The 19513-nt window shown below is 55.7% G+C and overlaps 5 protein-coding genes across 5 annotated transcripts; 1 reads left to right on the forward strand and 4 right to left on the reverse strand.

Moving 5' to 3' along the window:
• Positions 1-969: 969 nt before the first annotated feature.
• SETTUDRAFT_104532 (uncharacterized protein) lies at positions 970-2255 on the reverse strand (the record flags this gene model as incomplete). The annotated part of the gene is made up of 2 exons (XM_008024390.1): positions 970-2094; positions 2199-2255. 2 exons carry the CDS (start codon positions 2253-2255, stop codon positions 970-972), a joined length of 1182 nt encoding a protein of 393 aa, XP_008022581.1.
• Positions 2256-3838: 1583 nt separating this feature from the next.
• SETTUDRAFT_37268 (uncharacterized protein) lies at positions 3839-6342 on the forward strand (the record flags this gene model as incomplete). The annotated part of the gene is made up of 3 exons (XM_008024258.1): positions 3839-4291; positions 4339-6197; positions 6246-6342. The coding sequence occupies 3 exons, from the start codon at positions 3839-3841 to the stop codon at positions 6340-6342; spliced, it is 2409 nt and encodes an 802-aa protein (XP_008022449.1).
• A 1112-nt stretch (positions 6343-7454) lies between these two features.
• Positions 7455-9066, reverse strand: SETTUDRAFT_167453 (uncharacterized protein). The gene is made up of 3 exons (XM_008024391.1): positions 8621-9066; positions 8451-8546; positions 7455-8381 (listed from the first exon to the last, which is right to left on the reverse strand). The coding sequence occupies exons 1-3, from the start codon at positions 8685-8687 to the stop codon at positions 7816-7818; spliced, it is 729 nt and encodes a 242-aa protein (XP_008022582.1). The 5' UTR covers positions 8688-9066; the 3' UTR covers positions 7455-7815.
• A 381-nt stretch (positions 9067-9447) lies between these two features.
• On the reverse strand, positions 9448-11434 carry SETTUDRAFT_167454 (uncharacterized protein). Its single transcript, XM_008024392.1, has 5 exons — positions 11164-11434; positions 11000-11100; positions 10435-10945; positions 9880-10371; positions 9448-9811 (listed from the first exon to the last, which is right to left on the reverse strand). Exons 1-5 carry the CDS (start codon positions 11386-11388, stop codon positions 9614-9616), a joined length of 1527 nt encoding a protein of 508 aa, XP_008022583.1. The 5' UTR covers positions 11389-11434; the 3' UTR covers positions 9448-9613.
• A 240-nt stretch (positions 11435-11674) lies between these two features.
• Positions 11675-18239, reverse strand: SETTUDRAFT_167455 (glycosyltransferase family 48 protein). The gene is made up of 5 exons (XM_008024393.1): positions 18132-18239; positions 17837-18041; positions 17634-17780; positions 12391-17568; positions 11675-12341 (listed from the first exon to the last, which is right to left on the reverse strand). The coding sequence occupies exons 2-5, from the start codon at positions 18007-18009 to the stop codon at positions 11972-11974; spliced, it is 5868 nt and encodes a 1955-aa protein (XP_008022584.1). The 5' UTR covers positions 18010-18041; positions 18132-18239; the 3' UTR covers positions 11675-11971.
• Positions 18240-19513: the final 1274 nt, after the last annotated feature.

Raw genomic sequence — 19513 nt, forward strand, 5'->3', positions numbered from 1 at the left:
GTTTCTGAATATGCTAGCTTGCCAGCTGTGCTGGTAGTTAGAGTTTGGCGTCGGGGAGTTGGCGGGGGGGCGATGGTTAGGGTGAAAGGCCTAAGGGGAGAGAGGTGTGTGTGTGTGTGTGCAAGGGGGAGGAGGGGGCTGGAGGGAGAGAGCAAGAGAGATAGAGAGAGAAATGTGGGTGGCTGGGTTGCTGGATTGCTACACTGCTAGAGAGGTTTCGGTACGCACTTACTAATACATACGCATTCATGACACGACAGTGCATTTGATAGGAAATGTTATTTTTGTCGGCAGGGTGGTCATGGTCATGGTCATGGTCATTGTGAGTCATGACGGATACGTCAAAAAATAGTATTAAGTTGCCATGTTTCAATGCGTCGGATTGTTTTTTTGGTCTGCATGGTTCCGAAGGATGCAGGTCCAATGTTCCTCGTGCCTGGCTAGACCGCTCGGTCCTAATCTAAAACTAATGCGCTGTAGCGGTTACTATGCTACGCCGTGCCGATAACAAAGAAAGAAAAAAAAAGCCAAAAAGGAGTTTAGAATACAGTAGCTGAAATAGATGCTAGGATGGAAAATGCTGCTAGATGGAGTGGTACAGAGCGCTTGTATGGTCGCTAGCGCGCAACTGCCACCAAGGGGTAATCGGGCGATGAAAATGGTAGAACAAAACGTAGAAGAAAAAACGTATGCAAGAATGCATGAGGTATGTAGAGAAATCGACATCTTGCCATCCAAAGCCCTGGGCCAGTCAGGGTCTCAGGGGTGGGGTGGGGGGAACCGCCGTAAACGCCATGCTTTTCAAAGAAAAACCAAATCAACAGGAGAAGTTGGCAGCGGTTGCGCATTCCATCGTGGCCGGGCACTTGATGTAATGCACTCACTGTCGTTGTCGTTGTGTGTCATGCCTAAGCGCTTATTAGGGAATATATTCGTGATAAGTGGGTGCAAATGGGCTAGCGCTGACGGTCACGAAATGAGTTCACCGCCGAGTTCCAGGCCAATGCCGTCCAATTTTCCGACACGAGCACGCATATGCGAGTTATCACCAGTGGGAGGGACTATGTTGTCAAAGTTGAGGTGTCTTCGTGCTTCTCGGACGGCAGCCGGGGTCCGGGTTGCAACCGGGGTCCGGGTTGCAACCGGGGTCCGGTTCCATGATGCGTTGGCTTGCGCAGGGCTCGGCGTCATGTTGAGGAACTCGGCAAAGTTGAGGTTTGTCGAGGGCGTCGCCAGGCCAAAGCCCGTGTAATGGGACACTCCGCCGCCCGGCGTCGACATCATCGACGAAGGAAGCGGGGTGGATTTGGACGGGGGAGTCGATGGTGCGAGCATCTGCGGCTTCTGGTGACCGGGCCGGACCGGTGTTGGCGATGTAGCCAGGTACATGAGCAGGTCTGCGTCGCCACCCCCCTGTCTTCCTTCACGAGCTGCGCCGGCAGCATTGAAGCCACGCTGTCGTAGACGTGCTGAACGGGCGACATCCGGGGGCGGTGTGCGTGGTGCTCTCGGGGGCGAGGAGCGGAAGTGGGAGCGGTTCAGCGAGAACGAGGTAATGGGCAGATCTTCGTCGTCGTCTTCGGACAGCAAGGGGGAATGGGGGTCTGCAATCGTCGACGTCTCCGAGACAAACGACAGGCTCGGGACATGCTGGCGGCTGTAACGGGCATGTCGGCGATGGTAGACGGGCGAGGATTCGGGCAGCTGGAAGCTGTTCTTCCACGATGTGGCGGTGCCGGACGATGTGCGTACCTTGACGCGGGCGTGGTTGCTCGATGCCGGGTACTTGCTGGGACGGCTGTAACGGACCCGCTTGGTCTGGCTGTAGCTGCTCCCTGAGCGGCTCTCGGAGCGGCGAGCATGGTCGGAGAAGATGGGGGCCTGGAGCGGGGACGAGTCGAGGATGCTGGGCTGGTAGAAGCGCTCCGAGACGCTCGATACATCCGACATGGCTTCGTTGCTGGAGCCAGGGCGCTTCCGCTTGCGCTCGGCGCCGTCGAGGACAGGCTCAATGGCGTCGAGGCTGAGGCTCTCCCAGCCATTCTTCATCTTGACGTTGGCCAGAGCAAGGCGGTTCTGCAGCGTCCGGGTCATCTGGACAGCACGCAATCAGCACACACACACACACACATATATATATACATACGAGGCGGGCGAGGGAGCGGAGTGGAGGGGAGGGAGATGCAGTCGGTATGTACCTTTGAGACCTGGGCCCTTCGCAGGACCTTTGTCGCAACCTCGTCCTGTTCAGCCATGGTGGTTGAGAGGGTACAGCGGCAGCGGAGAGAGGGAGGGGGGAGGAGGAGCAGTCAGGAGAAGAACTGGCTGCGGAGTGGTGAGGCCTGGCTGACGTCTCAGTAGAGTTGCTACAGGCGAAACAGCATTTGGGCGGAGCTGAGGTGACGGCCGGGCAAGGAATGTGAGGAGCGGATCGAAGGGGACTAGCTCAAAAGTCTGCGGCAGCACAGGCCCCGTGGTGTCGGGGCGACGCAGGCGTAAGGTCCAGTGCAGGTGGTGTGGGAGTCGACTAGGGGCAGGCCATATCCCTTGGTGAATGCATGGCGGGCTGTGATCCGGCGCTGGAGCCGTGGAGCAGAGGCCTGGCAGCAACAGCAACAAGCAAAGGTGCAGGCACAGCTGTCGTGTGCTGAGTTGAGGGGTGCAGGGCGGGCGTGGTAGCAAGCTGGTGCTGACTAAGGGGTATTGTATTGTATTCTATGTATGCGAGCATGGTACGGTATCGAGCGGCTGTTTCAGCGCGCGAGGCCCCGTTTCGCCGCCGCCGCCCTATCTGGCACATGGATGGATGGATGGATGGATGGATGGAGAGTACCAGACGGTACATGCATCCATCCATCGACGCAGCACCAGCACCAGCACCAGCACCGCTGCATGTGCCCGTCGTGTCGAGCTACACCCGATGCGCACCTGACGACGAGGGCCAGAGGGGAGAGAGGTGCAGCATCTGGCGTGGGCGCGACGGCCGGCGCTCACGTGCCACGTGGGCCTTTTGGAATGAGGCTGCCCTGGCGTGGGCCGGCGGCAATCAATGGCAGCGAGGGCCATGTGTGCGTATGTATATATGTATATATATATATATATATATGGGTGAATGGACGCATCGAGTGTGTAGCATGTATGCATGCATCGCGAGATATGGCAGCGCCAGCACGCAGGATTCACGCCGTCTCGATGCAGGCTAGCGCTGGCAGACTAGCCCCAGAGCGCGCTGGCGGCCAATGTCATTACAGTCGGCCGCACGCTGTGCCTGTGTCTGTGCCTCTCTCTCAACACGGCCTTGCAGCGCTGCATCTCGCCCGCCCGCCCAGCCCGCGTCATCCGGACCATCTTGCTGCCATGTAGCAATCATGGCGCAAGTGCAGGCCCCTCGCACTCCCAGTCCCAGTCCCAGTCCTGCGACACTGCCGCTGCCATCCATCGCCGCCCCTCCCAGACCACCCGTTCGGCCCTGCTAGTCTGGATCGACGTTGGCAGGCCCAACCAGGCTATATCGCCCTACCTACCACTATCTTGACGCCGGCGCCCTCTCCACCGTCATTACGGCCACGGCCACGGCCTCTGCAGCTGCCTGCGCCCTCTTCTGACTTCCACTCGCTTGTCCCCCGCGTCCCTCGCCCCCGCCCCAGCAGAGCCATTGCCAGGACCGCCTTCCACTCGCTTGCACGCGCCCTACCGACCCTACACTGACTACCAAGCCGCATTACGCGTCCTCTCCAGCACCCTCGACGAGCTCCACATTCCTCACCTCTGGTCGCTCGCTACCTACCTCCATGATTGCATAGTCCGCCTGCTCTCCCACCGCGCCCCAGTCGACGTTATGCCTTCGTTTCTGCGAAATCTCGGCAGGAGGAACAGTCGCATGGTCAAGGCGGCCGACAGACCGCAGACCAGCACCCACCAGCAGCAGCAGCAGAATGGCAAAGGCCTCGCCCATCGCGCTTCTGCCTCTACCCTAAACTCGTCCCAGGTCGCCTCTTCCACGCCCTCGACTACGCCCGCCACCTCGACCACCGACGAGCTCACCACGCACACCAAAGACGTGACCAATGGCCCCACTCCCGCGCCCGCGCACGCGCGACCACAACGGCCAGGCGTGGATACGGTCAAGCGCTACAGCACCAATGTAGGCAGTTGCGGCACTTTGGTAGAGCCGCCCTCTAACAAGCACATCCAGAGCATGGCCTCGCCCGCGTCCGCCGGCTCCAACGGCTCCTTGAATCGATCGTCCCTGCTTGCGCCTCGTGTCTTGTCGGTTTCGGACAACTCTTGGGTACATGTGAACAGTCGCGCTGGCTCGACAATGCTGACGCTCCACAGGTGCATCAACAGGTCCTGCTCATCTTTGGGCAGGTCGGCGAGCCCCAGAGCAGACCCTTGGACGGCACACTTACGGTTAACCACCACCAGGGCCGCTTCCCCTCGACTTGCTGGCCGGTACACGAGTCGTACTTCAAGGCATTGGTGCATCTCGAGCCTGGCTGGAACAGAATTCGCCTCGACTTCTCCTCGCCCAAAGTCTCTGCTTCCAACACGTCGGTCCCCGCACACGCATCCGTTATTAATATAAACTATCTGCCCTTGACGCACTCGCCGCCCCTTCAGCTCGCCATCATACTTGGACACGATTCTCCAGGAACATATGATGCCCCGCCCGAGCGCATCCAGCGTGAAGGCAATGGGCTCGACCTCGCCGTGAAGAAGTTCAGGATGGCTGCATACCTATGGCAAGCCTTCACCGGCGAGCAGATGAAGCGCTATGGCTTTGGCCGTCGATGCTTTCGTTTCGAGGATGCCTGGGAACCTGGTAGTCTGAGCTACCAAGACTGGGCTGAGAACCAATACCGGACACAGGCAAAGATCCACATTATTCGTTCCAGAAGATCGGTCGCGGAAATCAGGGACCTCGAGCGTGCGCAACAGTACGGCCCGGCAACCAAGAAGAATGAGTTGTTTGACATTGCCATGGAAGCGTGCAGAGACTATTTCCATATTGCGCCAGGCCAAAAGCATTACGTTTCTTGCTTGTTCCTGGACACACACTGGGATACGCAGACACAGACCGTGCGGGGTCATGCGGCCCTGGGCGGCGGCGGCGGTGATCTGCAGCTTGCCATCTTTGGGTCACATGCGCTCCACAGCTACCCGTCGAGCATTGAGGAGGTTTTCCAGGCCTTCCAGGACTGTACACGAACCGATACCGCTGTTGTTGCAAACGACTGTAACGAGTCCGGGAGCAATTGGGAAGCGGCTAACATTGGTATTGGAGCACACCTTCACGAAACGGGCCATCTTTTCGGCTGCCCACATCAAGAGTGGGGTGTCATGTTACGCGATTATGTCACATTAAACCGTACATTCACTTGCCGGGAGCCCTACTCTACTCGAACCAAGTCACCAGGTCAGCGGCTAGTTTTGCCAAACGACGAGTGCAGATGGCACAAATTGGACGTACTACGGTTCCGCTTCCACCCCTGCTTCCGGATACCCATTGATGCCCCAATGGTCAACGGAGACGACAGCGTACAGGTGTGGACCGTTGACACCAGCCAAGGCGGCGTCATTGCAACGTCCAAATCCGGCATTGCCTGGGTAGAGCTCTATACCCAAGGAGACGACGTTTGCCGTCACTGGAAAGAGTTTCCCGAGTTGGATGGCCAGTATCCGCGACAGGTTACGCTGGATGAAGGCTCTCTCCGCGCACTTCTCTCTGCTGATAAGCAAAAATCGCGCCTGAAAGTCGAGGTATTCTCGGCAGGTGGCGGCAAGCATGTTATTGAAGACTTTGGCAAGCTAGCTAACCAGAACCTTGCTCGGGTCAAGTTGCCAGATGGCCGTTGGGGCTACCGTGGTAGCAAGCTGGGTTACTCTCAAATGGAGGGTTCACGGCCAGAAGAAATTGTTTTTGATTATGTTCACATCCAGACCAAACTTCTACTCCGCATAAAGGTGTACCATGGCTACGCTGTAGATGGACTAGAGTTTGTCTACGAGGATAAGGATACTCAGATGTTCGGCAAGCGAGGAGGTAGTGTTTCAGAGTTTGCCTTGGACACACGCAAGGGCGAATTATTGCTTGGCTTCTCTCTCCGAGCTGGTCTCTGGATTGACGGTCTGCAAATCCTAACAAGTCTGGGAAGGAAGAGCGAGTGGTATGGAAATCCGAATGGCGGCAGCGGGTATGTATCGTAACCCCTTGATCTGTTACGCTTGCTAACTTTTCCCAGACACACGCTCATCCCACCCCGTGGCTACACCATTGGTGGAATCTCTGGATCCTGCGCACAGTGGCTTGACGGTTTTTCGCTCATCATCACGCGATGAGATTGCTGTAGACGCAGATTCATCCTTGGCTACAACGTTGGCCCTACCACTTGCCTGACAATGTTTACACAAACAAGACGTTGTTACCATTGGCAGTTTTGTTTGCCTTCCAACAACTGGTTGTGAAAATATTCTGGTCTCTATGCACCTGAAATAGCAAAGTCAGCAACAGCCACAACTCGGCACATTGGAGCAACCTTCAGACTTTCTGGCTCCGTGCCTCTCTCAAACCTTTTTTTGTGTCTCTTGACGCCCAGCAACATATTATACACGGGAGGGCTACAATATATTTTCTCAGCATTAGATGGAAGGGGGGGCTGGAAGTATATACATGGGACCTGTCTTTCTTTCTTCCTCTTCTCTCTCTCCTCCTTCTTCTTCTTCTTCCTGCTTCTCCCTTCTCTACTTGTACTTCTCCACTTCCTATACTATCCTATTCTCTTCTCCCTGCGATACAAAAGAGAAGAAGAAAAGAGAGAAAGAGAGAGAAACACACACACACACACAAATAGTCTAGTTTAATGAGAGATTCTCCGTGATTTTTTTTTCTTTCCTTTGTTTGGTTTGGTTTGGTTTGGTTGTGTTGTGTTGTGTTGTGTTGTTCCTCTTCCTCTTCCTCTCCATTTCCAGTCCATTTTCCATTCATGATACCACTCCTACTTACTCTCCTTTTAATGCTCGGAAGCACTGTTTGTTTCCTCCCCCCCCCCTCCCCGGTTTTATTTTTCTCTGCTCTTTTCCCCCTTTTCCAACTATTGTTTTTTTTTCCTCATTTCTTTTTCCTTTGGTGTTTGCGGTTTCACAACAACAACAACAACTACTACTACTACTACTAGCACCACTTGTTTTCTGGATCGAATTAAGGGGGGTAGGGAGGAAGGAATGTTGCATGGTTATGAGAGAGAGACACACACAGATACATGAGATACATGGGGATGGGGAGAAAAGGGGGTTAAGAGGGTAAGGGGAACATGTCGTAGTTAGTTAGATAGTCGTAACGTACACATATTCAATGGGTTGATTCTTCTCTTTCCTTCTTTTTTTCCTCTCCTCTTCTTCAGTCATGGCATGTAAGCAATTCTGTCATAGCTGTTTGATGATTGACAATTCATGTGACAATAAGGGTATCATGATATTCTATGGCTCTTAGTCGCTAATCGATCATAGCCTCGTCATGGTATCTTGCAACTCTCCCTCTCTCGCTCTATGTCTCTCCTCAACGTGTATTTTCCTTCTTTTTTCTTTTCTTTTCTTTTGCTTCGTCTGCCCCCCCAAACACAAAGCATAGCAGTCAAAGCCAAGTCCGCGCGCTATACTATGGATCATGATGACGACAATAGGAACTTATTACATCATGGTTCCCGACTCACCGCATTTGCAACCACCAAAAGTTCGAGGAAGAAACCGAAAAAACAACAACAACAACAACAACGGCAATGACAACAACAAAGCATTTTTATACCCCCTCTTCCATCAAGGCTTGGGAATCTTGACACTCTTGCTGACCATCAAGCAGCCATGGAGGATGAACATGGCAACGACAGGGTGAAACTCAAAGGCGGTACCTTGCATCCACAAGCCGAGCGGGATCTGATCCATGGTCCAGCCCTTGTAGACCCAGTAAGCCATGACCTGTACGATGCCAAGGCTCATGGGGATCGGGGTGCCTTCAAAGTACTTGCTTTTTCCGGACGCGTCCTTGGGCACCATGGCGACGGTGACGTTGAAGCGGGCGAGGCGGGTGAGGCCGCATAGGACAAAAAACGTAAGCAGCAGGTGGTCGACGGGGGTGCGCAGGCCGAGGCTGAAAGCGGCGGCGGCGGGCGACACGCCAAACGAGATGAGGTCGGCGAGCGAATCAAGTTCTTGGCCCATGAGCGACGCCTTCTTGCGCCAGCGCGCGACCTTGCCGTCCATGAAGTCGAAGAAGAGACCGAGCGGGATGAAGGAGAGGGCTAGGTACAGGTTGGTGTAGTCGCTGGCATCGGATTGCGTGCAGTAGCGGAGAGACGAGAAGATGGACATGACGCCGCAGAAGCCTGGGGCGATATGTCAGTTGCCATGCGCTTTGATTCGGAATTGTATAGACAAAGCAGTGTGTAACGTACCGTTCAGCTCGGTAATGAAATCAGCTAGATGGAGAGCGCGCACGAGAGAAAAGTGCCCAGCGTCCTGGGAAAGCAGACGGACCTGCTTGTCTTGAGCTGCCTTGATGTATTAGCCTTTTTTTGTTCCCAATGCCTCTTTTCTGGCCCGCTCCCCGGCATCCTATACGCACCTTCGGCCTTTGCAGGCGCCATGTTGTCTTTGGAATGCGAGTCGCCGCCGTTTCTGCGCTGTGCCATGCTCTCGTATGCGTGGTGCTGGTCGTCGTCGCTGTCGCTGTCGCTGTCGCTGTTGCCTGTGCCTCTCGCTGCCGGTATAAATGTATGACGAACACTAGGCAGCACGCAACAAAGAGCGCAGGATACCTCCAGCCGCAGTGGAAACCGAGTGAGGAGTAGGCGAAGAGGACAGTCCGGGGGAGGGTAGATGTGTGAGAGCAAGAGAAGAAAGATGTGTATGTGTTGTGTTGTGTCGTGTAGTGTAGGAAAAGGAAACACAGAGAACAAAGCGTCCAGGGTCTAGCAAAAAAGCTTGTTGTTTGGAGTCGCAGCAGGGCAATGGGCGGTGACGTTTGTTTCGGGGGGGGCTTGCGAGGGCCTTTCGGGGGGCTTAGGCTTAGGCTTGGGGGGGCGGCGGCCTTTGGGGGGAGTCTTTGCGAGGGAGGGGGGGGGGGGCGTTCGTGTGCGCACACGCACACACGCGGGCTGCGGCCTTCAAGATCAAGTTTAGCTAGCTAACTAGCTACAACGTCATCTCACATGCCTGCGCCACCTACACGCAAACTTTCCCTCTGTGAACACACACACACACGCACATCACTCTCCCCTCGCCGTGTCCTTGCCAAGGCCGAGTGCCATGGTTTTTTATTGTTGCAGCTTCGGCAGTTGGAGCGGAGCCCTCTTGAGAGTGGTTGCTTGAAGACTGTCGTGTGCACTGGTAGGACATGTGTGTGCATCTGCAACCAACGTCATGAACAAAAAAGTATTATGGATTACAAACATTTTCTAATGACATCAAACGTCTATACCAGGAACGTATGCATCATGCAATGTGCGCCAAGCGCCAGTGCCAGTGCCAGGGAGGTGGGCCAGCAGACACTGCGAAAAACGCCCTTGAATCACATGCTCCCACCAGTTGTCCAATACTCCGTTTTGTTTCAAACGCCCTACTTTCGTCGACTGACCATCTTGGTGATGGCGTGCCGGATAATCGTTCCAGCCTTCTCCGTCTCCTTCTTTGTCAGCCCGCTGGTGACACAGACCTTGAGCGAGGGGCTGGGCTGCCATCCTGCGTCTTTGGGGTTAATCCCTAGACCAATCGGGAAAGACTGGAGTCTTGTGATGAGGACGCCGTTCGCGAGACACTGATGATGGTTAGCCAAAACAGAGTTCCTGCAACCTGCTGCTATCGTAACTCAAGACCAAGACATACCTCGTCAACAACCTCCCTAAAAATTTGGTTTTGATCTTCGACGCTCAGTTTCTTGTTCTCAATGACTTCATCCTTGAGGACAAGAAGCATGACTGGGTTGTCCGCCGAACTGCTGCACCGAACCCAATCGCTTCGGGGATCCAACTGTGCCCTCATCGCTCGGATGTTTTCCCGGAGTGTTGTCAAAATGTCTGGTTGTTCTTGTAGCATGCTGATCGTCTCGCTGGCCGTGGTGCTGAGCAACGCAGGAAGGGCGGCAGAGTATGTGTACGAGGCAGAGGAAATGCGCTGGTGCTCGACGACTTCTTCGTTACCGGCGCAGAAACCTCCTGCAGCACAGAGAGGGCCAGAGAGAGAACCGATAATCATGTCCACTTCAGATGCATCAACGTTTTGGGCTTCGGTAACGCCGCCGCCGGTGCGGCCGAGAACGCCATATGACCAGGTTTCGTCAAGAATGAGGCGGAACTTGTACTTGAGCTTGAGTTCAACCTGCACTCGCCGTTAGTCCAGCCATAGTATGCGAGCGAGGCTGTGGAACCGTCATCAACATACCAGCTTGGGGAGATTGACGACATCGCCAATGTTTTCAAACAGGCCCTCGGTAATGATGAAGCGCCTCGTCAGCGGTTTCTTCGCCTGCTCCTTGACAACCTTCTGAAGCACATTCTCCAAATCGTCCATGTCATTATGTTCAAACCATCTGACCGTGCTCCTGCTGATCTGGATACCCTTGCGCGCAGCGAAGTTGAGCGCTCGGTCGGCAACAATAATGTCTCCTCTCTTGCTGAAACTGGGAATCACACTGCTTATCGTCGAGAAGGATTGTGCGTAGATGATACAGGCAGGGACACCGAGGTGCGCCGCAACGTCGGCTTCCGTCTTCATGTGAACATCTTGCGTGCCGTAGAAGCCCGGAGGACCGCAAGGACCGACGCCGTACGTGCGTAGTGTCTGAATAGCCTTGTCTTTGAGGGTGTCATTGGAGAGGAAGTTGTAGAAGTTGTACGAGGCGAGGTTCGTCACGGTGCGGCCGTTGGACAGCTTGCATTTGGGGCCCGTTGGTCTGCGTTTTCCACGTTAGCCTGGGGCACACGACAAAGGTTCGGGCATGACGCACCCGACAATGACGGGGCGCCTCTCGTTGTCCAGATCCTCGAGCGCCGTCGTGGGAGCGACAAGTGGTTCCGGCGTCCAGTCTTCAACCAATTCATCAATCTCCTATTCTCCCCGTCAGTGTTCCTCGTCGCCGCACCGTGCCCGGGGCTCAACACATGTACGTACCGCGTCAGTGAGCTGCACTTTTTTCTGCGTGCTGTACTTGGGTGCGAGCAGGTATCTCACTGCGAACAGGAACAAGAATAACTCGACGGCGCTGCGGACGGGATCATTGCGGTAACTCGACTTGATGTACCGCACAGCAATGGCGGAGCCGGGAATGCGATTGAACTGCGCATTGGCCTCGGCAACAAAGCGCATAGTAGCATGTTGCAGCTCGCTGAGATCCATGGCTGCGAGACGTGTGGTGAGAGGCAGCCGTGGCAGTAGTAGTGGTGTTGCATGCACAAGATCGGGGGGGCTGCAGCGGTTGTGGCTAAGCGCCAGGGGAACACTGACACGAATCGACGCGCCACGTCTACACCGTCAGCCAATCTTGCACCCCCGCCATGTCCGAAACCTCGGTCGGCCCTTCACGCTGGACATATTATTAACCCCCCAGAAAACAGTCACGCGCGCACACAAGCACCAGTGCACATCGAGTTAGAAGCATTCATATATTCAACAGTAATGCATTCACGTTCTAATATATTCGCCTGCCCATGATGAACCAAAACAACCCCCATTGTAGTAGTGTATGTGCAGACAAGTCAGCCTGGAAAGCAGACACATTTGTTCAGAAAAAGAGAGAAAGCAGGTTCATGGCAACTTGCATGCCTGCCGCCAAACGCCCAAACAAATCAACGAATAAAATGCTGGAGCCGAATATTACAATCATTACGGGACCCAAACCAAGTCGCCACGCTCATGCTTCGCCCGAGTTGTACAATGCAAGGCGCGAAGGTAGTTAAAAAAGCATCCACAAATTGCACTTTTAGTACGCCATGTAGCGGCGGAAGCGGCGAGCAGCGGCGTCGGTCGTGGCAGCGGCACCACCACCGCCTCCTCCACCTGTCGCGTCGACAGCAGGCTCGAAGACGGGGCACGGGCGGCCACCGACACACTTGCCAGTCACACTTGTTGACGTGTCGTTGTTGTTGTAGCCGGTAGGTTGCAGAATCTCCATGGGGAGCTTCGAGGCAAAGTCGGCAGGCAGCTTGATGAACTTTGCGGCGACAATCGGGCCAACGATCAAGGCAAGGAAGACAACGAGAATGACAAAGTAGAGAATGGCGTAGCGCACGACACGGCGCTTGCGGAGCTTCGTCTGCTTGAGCGAGTAGATGGGCGGGCGGATTTGACGACTGCATCATGTTAGTAGAGCTTTGGTAACAGAACGGGAGCAGAACATACCTAGGTCGGAGCCAGAAGAGCATGACCGAGTGGAACTTGTCGGCGTAGGGGATCAGCAGAATGGGCAGCATGAAGAAGAGCAGGACGTGGCCAAGAATGAAGTCGGCAGCGAAGAAACCAAGCTCCGTGATCTTGCAGAGGAATTCACGACCAGGCTGCGAGATTGTGTGCCATCCCATCGTGTACCACTTTCCAGTCCACCAGGCAATGTTGGCAGTGTCGGCCTTGAATTCACGCGTCAACGCCAACGTGATGATGAGCTTGAAGAAGAATCGCTGGATGGCGACGACGGCGATCATACCAGAAAGGGCTCTGGGGAAGCTGAAACCCTCGAGGAACATGAGGACGACGAAGAAGACGAGGAGGACAATGACGGCAATGGCGTGGGCAATGGCGGCGAGGATAGCACCAAACTTCTTGCAGCACATGCTCAGAAGGGGACCGGCACAGCAAGCAAGAGCGAACATGCCAGCCAAGACACCGGCGTTGACACCCACAGGTCCGAGGGCGATGACGAGAATGCGGACCAAGGCACCAGTGGCTTTGGGGGCGGGAAGGTTGGCGTCTTCCTTGGACTTGTCGCGGGCGTCAGTGACACCAGTCTGGGCGTTGATGAACAAGAAGGGAATCAGCGTGATGGCGACAAGGACAAGAGGACCAAGAATCTCGCTCATGAAGATGTTGGTGAAGCGAGCACGAGGAACATCGCCAGAGAGCTTGGCCGAAGGATCACCCAGCGCCTTGCGCTTGAAACCAGTGATACGGGTACGCGAGAGACGGCAGTATCCGATCCACGAGGCGCTATGCGATCGCGTGTTGCCTCGAGACAGCCAGCGCAGGTACTCCCTGTAGTCAATGAAGAAGTCGTCCCAAGAGAACTGGTGAGGGTTGAAGAGGAATGGCGCAAGGCACAGCGACAACAGGGACGCCCAGAAGTAGATGAGCCATGGTCCCCAGACAGTGATGGTCGCAAACAGAAGCATCATCAAGGAGCGGGCACCCAGGTAAATGGATGGACCAGCAAAGCGAGAGAACAGAATGCCAAAGGGGATACGGGCAGTGGCGAAACCACGACCGGTACCAATGTAACGGGCACCACCGTACGACAAGTTGGTGTGCAGAGCATTGGCATAGATCTGTGTGACGAACACCTCGAAGAAGGGCGATCCAGAAGAGAAATGCTTGGCAAGACGGGTCGCGGCACGCCAGAATCCACGCTCAGTCAACTCTTGAACCACGAGGGGAACGAAAGAGATGAAGAACACAATGAAAATGGAGACGATACAACGCGAGACCCAGTCGAAGACGGGAACCAAGTTGGCACAACCATTGGGCCACTGCGGGTCGGTGATGGGAATGTCCTTGTTGAACGAGCAGAGGATGATCTCGTGGTTGAGAGCGCCGAGGTTGATGAGGACGAACATGAAGCACTGGACCGATAGGATAATGAACATGTTGTTGATGTGGAAACCAGGATGGGCGTAGTAGAAGGACAGGAAGCGGTCAAGAGGCAGTTGCGTACCCAGGTAGTAGTACTCGCGGGACAACATCTGCTCACCCATACCAGTACCAATCTTGGTGGTGAAGTTGAGCACGGAACCAAAACCAAGATCACGACCCTTACCACACTGGTAGTACTCGCAGTGCTTGATGCGTCCACCACGGAGGAGAGCGGCCATACCAGCGTAAATATCCTCGTTGAGATGCAGACCCTTTTGCGCCTTGGAGACACCGCCACGAGTCGTCATGAAGATACCGTTGAGGAAATCAGGATGTCCGTAGTGGAGCTTGCCACCGATTTGAGCCAAAGTACGGGCAAACATAGTACCGAACGTCTGTTCCTTTCCGGCAGCAATGTCACCAAGAATACCAATGTTCTCCGAGAAAATGTATTCACGAGCTCCGAGAATGGCGACCGGGTTGAAGTTGGTGTTGGGGAGACCAGGTGTGTAGGGCGAGACGTTGTCAGTGGTCATCTCCTCAAACTCGGCCAAAACGCTGCGAATCTTGAGACACTCCTCGAGATAGTTGTCCTGGTTGGCGTCGATAAGCTGGATGTACTCTCCACGGTAGAAGATGATTGAGTGGTTCTGGTTGTCAGACTTTCCGTCACCGAGAATGGGGTTGCCAGAGAGTTGAATGCGGAACTTGGGACGACGCATGCCATTGTCCATGATCTCAGAGTGACCGTCAATCAGGGCAGAGTAGATGCGGGGCTCGTCACCCTCGTTGACCGGAGGCTCTTCGTCAAGGTAGGCAATCTGGAGATCAGGGTAGGCACGGAGAAGGAACTCGGTGTTCTCGCGCTCCTCCTTGCTGAATTTGGCGTAACGCTGCATAGACACGCAGATCTTGTACTTGCGCCTAGCCATGCGCTCCAATTCACGCTCAAGCTTGTCCGAGTTGCCACCGAACATCTGGACGACTTCGGGGTTCTCGACACGGTACAGGAGCTTGATGGCACGGCTGTAGTTCATGAAACCAGAGATGGTACGGTACAGAGTCTGGGAGCGAAGAGAAGCCCAAATACGAGTTCGGAGTGTGTACTCGGGAGCCGCCGACTTGAAACCAATGCAGTAGAAGGGAAGATCGTCAATCTTGCTCTTAGCGGTGTCCTTTTCGTTCTTCTCGTCCTCGCCGCTGAATTGCGAAGTCTCGTCAGCCAGAATCTTGGTGTCCTTGACGAAGCAGTCCCACTCGTGAGGGTGCAGTTGCTTGAGGTACTCGAGGAGAGTGACACGAGAGTAGGGCTCGTCCTCACGGATAATCTCACGCAGAGACAACAGAATCTTTTCACCGTAGTGGGGAATCAGGACAGTGAAGGTAGGCATGTTGTCGACTGGGAGAGGCTCCGGAATTGGAGTAGACAGCGACTGGGCGAAAAAGGAGATACGACGCTCGGCCTCACTCTGGGCAGGGAAGAACTCGGTCTTGAAGGAGTGATCTTCCTGGGACACGAAAAACGTGGGTGCGCGAAGAGTACGCTTGCCTTCTTGCTCAGAGGGAACCTGGTGGTACAGAAGCTTCTGGACGTGGTCAATGGCCAGGAGATGCTCGCGGTACATAGAGATGACAACGGCGTTCCAGATCTGCGAGATGAGCACCTTGGGCTTGTACTTGATCTCCATGTCGGTCGTCGCCAGCACCTTGGAGTAAATACGCTTGGGCAGACGAGAAAAGATGTTTCGCCAGGGAGTCCAGATAGAGACACCAAGGTAGAAGGAGCGCGAGACGGAGAACAACATGTTGGCGATAATGTACCACAGGTACGAGTCCAGGAAGAAGAGAATCAGGTCCATGAAGTACATGAGACCGAGCAGGATTCGCGGCTGGTACTTGCAGAGAATGTCGCCAATAATCGCGTCACCCAAGCAGTTCGGCTTCTTCATGTGCGAGAGAATGCGAATGGGGTCCTTGATGGACAGAGTCAAGAAGAAGTAAGACTCGGCCAGCTTGGCAGCAAAGACGAGGACCCACAGACCGTACGACATCCACATGTCGTTGCCAGTGAGACGGGGATAGCTGGCAGTAAACGTTTGGCTAGCGACGTACTTGCGAGAGTTGCGCGTCAAGTAGCTGCCAAACAGACCACCAAGAGGCATAATCGAGAAGAAGATGAAGGTGACGAGGGCAATAGCCAGCTGCACACCACTGAGAACATTGGCAATCGTACCCGTGCGCTTGTCCATGACGAAGATGTACACACTGGGAGCAACGTTGACGACGAAGACGAGCAGGAGGAACAGAAGACGCTTGGTCAGATGCTGGGCACCAGCCCACTTGCGCGGCACGTAGCACCATTCGCAAATGGTGGCAGCGATCTGGATGAATGAAGCAATGGTACCTCCCAAGGCGACGGCAGACAGAATGGCAGCCTTCTCTGGTTGCTGGTCAAGTTGTTGCTGGTAGTTCTTGGTGTAGACGGGCTGAGAGTTGGCGGCAGTGTAGAACCAGAAAGCAGACAAGTGGATGACCCAGATACGGTTGAAGTTGACAATCATGTGGAACCACGAACGGCGCTCGTAGTAGGTCTTGAAAAAGACCTTCTTCCAGACGACGTCCTTGAGCTTGACGTATCGCTCAGCTGGGGGAAGATCCACCATGCGAGACTTGTCTTCGAACACGATGCGCTCCAGACCCTCGGGGTACCAGAACAGCTGGTTCATGTCATCGTATCCAATAATGGCCGCGTGGTCACGCTCACGTCGAACGTACTTGCCGTCTTGGATCTCGTAACCTTGGTCACGGCAGTACTGGTAAAGTGGCGTGATGACGTTGTTGAGGTAGGTGAACTCCTCAACGGGCTCAGTCTGGGCTTGACCGGCGGGCGAGTTGAGCCAGTCATCGGCACACTTGAAGATGAAGCACATGAGCTCAGGCATGAAACGGACCTGGTTGGCTTCACCCCAGCACAAAAGGTACAGGGCAATCTGGCGCACACGGTCGTGCTGCGACATGCGGTTCATGCGCGTCTTCCAGCGGTATTCGGCCGCCTCCAGACTGTTGTCGCCCTCGTAGGCGTCGAGCGTCTCCTGCTCGTTACCCTCGCCTCCAGCCGCGGCGGCCTTGGCCTTGGCAGCCTTGCGGGCCTTGCGCGTCCTGCGGTTGGCCTTTCCGAGGTTCATGTTGGCGAAACCAACCGCATCATCGAGATCGAGATGGGCGGCAAAGTACCAGCGGCGGTAGTTGGCATTCTCGCCACCAATGTAGTCAGCGTGGAGCGACAGGAGGGCCTGGTTGGGCGACATGCGAGACGCACGCGAATCGAGCAGCGTCATAAGATGGTCGTACATGTTGCGCATGCTGTCGCGCTGGAAACCGAACTTGGCAGTCAGATCCAGGAAGATGTCCTCAATCTCCTCTTTTGTGCAAGGAATCTGAGCTTCGGTGGTCCAGGCGGGATACGGCTCGCGCGAGCGCTGGCCGGCGGGCAGCGCGTTGGAGTAGTCCATACCGTAAATGGGCGTCGAGGCACCAGACGAGCGGTTGCCACCGTACGAGATTTGAGATGAAGGAGGACGGTAGCCGCGGTTGCCCTCGGCGTAGCTGTTGTATCGTTCGTCGCCGCGTCCGTAGTAGTCCATGTCGGTGGCGCGAGCCATGTCGGAGCGCATGGTGAAGTCGCTGAAAGTCTCAGAGTCTTCCTCGGAGTCGTGAGCTCGGCGGCGGGGCTGCTGGCTGTTTTGTTGTTAGCTAGTAGGTTCAATCGACGCACGCTGGTGCAGATGGAGACAAACTCGTACCCATTCTGAGCGTAACCGTCCTGTGCGCCGCCTTGGTCGTAGTACTGATCCGAGTAGTACTCGTCCTGGTAGCCTTGCTGGCCGCCTCGTTCGTCGTAATAGCCATTCTGTTGGTAGTGACCGCCCTGCTGGCCATCGTAATAAGCACTGCAGTGTGGTTAGCAATTGATCGTCGCGGGCAGAGAAGAGGCGAGAAGACGTACGACTCGTCGTAATAGGCATCGCCGTGCTGGCCCTGGGCGTATTGGCCGTGGCCGTCATCATGATACTGTCCGTACTGGTCGTCGTGGTAGTATGCGTCCTGGCCCTGCTGGGCGTGGCCGGGAGCCTGGCCGTAGCCGTCGTCGTACTGGCCTCCCTGCGGATGTCCGGACATCGTGGGAAGCTATTAGAGTTGTGATGTGCAATCTGCGGGACGAGATGTCAGTTACTGTCGCGGTCGACTAGGGCGCAGGCTGAAACAGCGGGCGTCGGAGGGGGCGCGAGGGCGAAAAGTACCTCAAACAATGGGCATTAGGTTCAGCAGAGACGAATTGGTCGAGGGTCTGGCTGCCGCGAGGTAAAGCAGAAAGGGATTGACTAGTGCTGCAAGAGGCGTGCAGGTGGGTTGAAGGAATGTGGTGGTGGTGGTGGTATTGTTGTTGTTGCTGGCTGCGGGCGCGATGGGGGTGGCGCGGTTGGCGGGCAAAGCGGAGAGATTGTGTAGGCTTTGAGGCTGTTGCCGGGCAAGGGCAAACTCTGTCAGGATGCAGCGGCTTGGCTCGGTCGATGGGGCCTGCTGCGAGCGGGAGGAGGTGCAGACGAGTTTGCGTCGTGGGAGCGGGTTGCTAACGAGCGGATAGCTGGAGGTGCAGCTGGGGGGCGTTTGTGGTTGCCAGGAGAGACGCGCGGCGAACCGGCGCTTGCTCTGCGGGAGGCGGAGTTGGAATTGGAATTAGGGTTGCGTAGTGCACGCTCTCGGCCAACAACGTCGCGAGCGTCGGCAGAGGGCCTTTTTTCTGTCTACACAACCTCGACGCAGCTAATCGAGAGGTGATGCAGCTGGAATGGGACTGTGTAAGGGGGGGGAGGGGGGGGAATGGGGGGGGGGAGTGAGCGACAGTGGTGAATGGGGATGGGCAGGCAAAGAGCTTTTTAGCAGCTTCCCCTGAAAATGAAAGGCGCGGCCGCCAAGCTAGTCTAACGCGGTCAGAGGCGGTGGGCATGGGTGCACCCATCGGCAGCCTTCCTGTGCCGGCTATTGCGTCGCCACTCTAAAACGGCATGCCACGACGACGACTTGTGCGCACTAGCTGGGCGTACACCAGACTAACTGCTAACACGCAGTACAAAGCATGGCCGTCGCCCGCATGGGCGACCCAACAGGAGCCATGCGCCCGCGTCGGCTCCCTCGCCTGGCGTGCACGCCGTGGCGGGCGAGGCGGGAGGTCCATGCCGCCCAGGGCCTGCGATTCCGATCTGCGCACTGGCGATAAAGGCCGCCTCTGTCCGGCTGGCTGGTCGGGCATCATGGTATCGAGTGTCTGTGTAGGTGTTCTCGTTGAGGAGCACGACGGCGACAAAAGCACGACGGCGTGCAGCAGAAGCAGAGGCAGCACACGTCCCTGGGCGCGACGACGATGCCCAGCTGTCAAGGGCCTGTCTGTCCGTCTCGTCTTGCCGGCGGGGTCTCTGTCCCTCTCCCTCTCCCTCTCCCTCGCCTTCTGCTGCCACTATTACCGGTTCTCCCCCCTCTGTTTACCCACTATTACTTGATTTCTGTCTCTCTTCGCAGCATGACTACCTGTTCTCTCTGCATGCACGCACACACGCACACACGTCATGACAGTGCATGGCAGACAGGCGACTAGGCCTGGAAGCGGACTGGACCACGACCTGTA

The sequence above is a fragment of the Exserohilum turcica genome (assembly GCF_000359705.1).
Source record: "Exserohilum turcica Et28A unplaced genomic scaffold SETTUscaffold_12, whole genome shotgun sequence".
Lineage (NCBI taxonomy): Eukaryota > Fungi > Ascomycota > Dothideomycetes > Pleosporales > Pleosporaceae > Exserohilum > Exserohilum turcicum.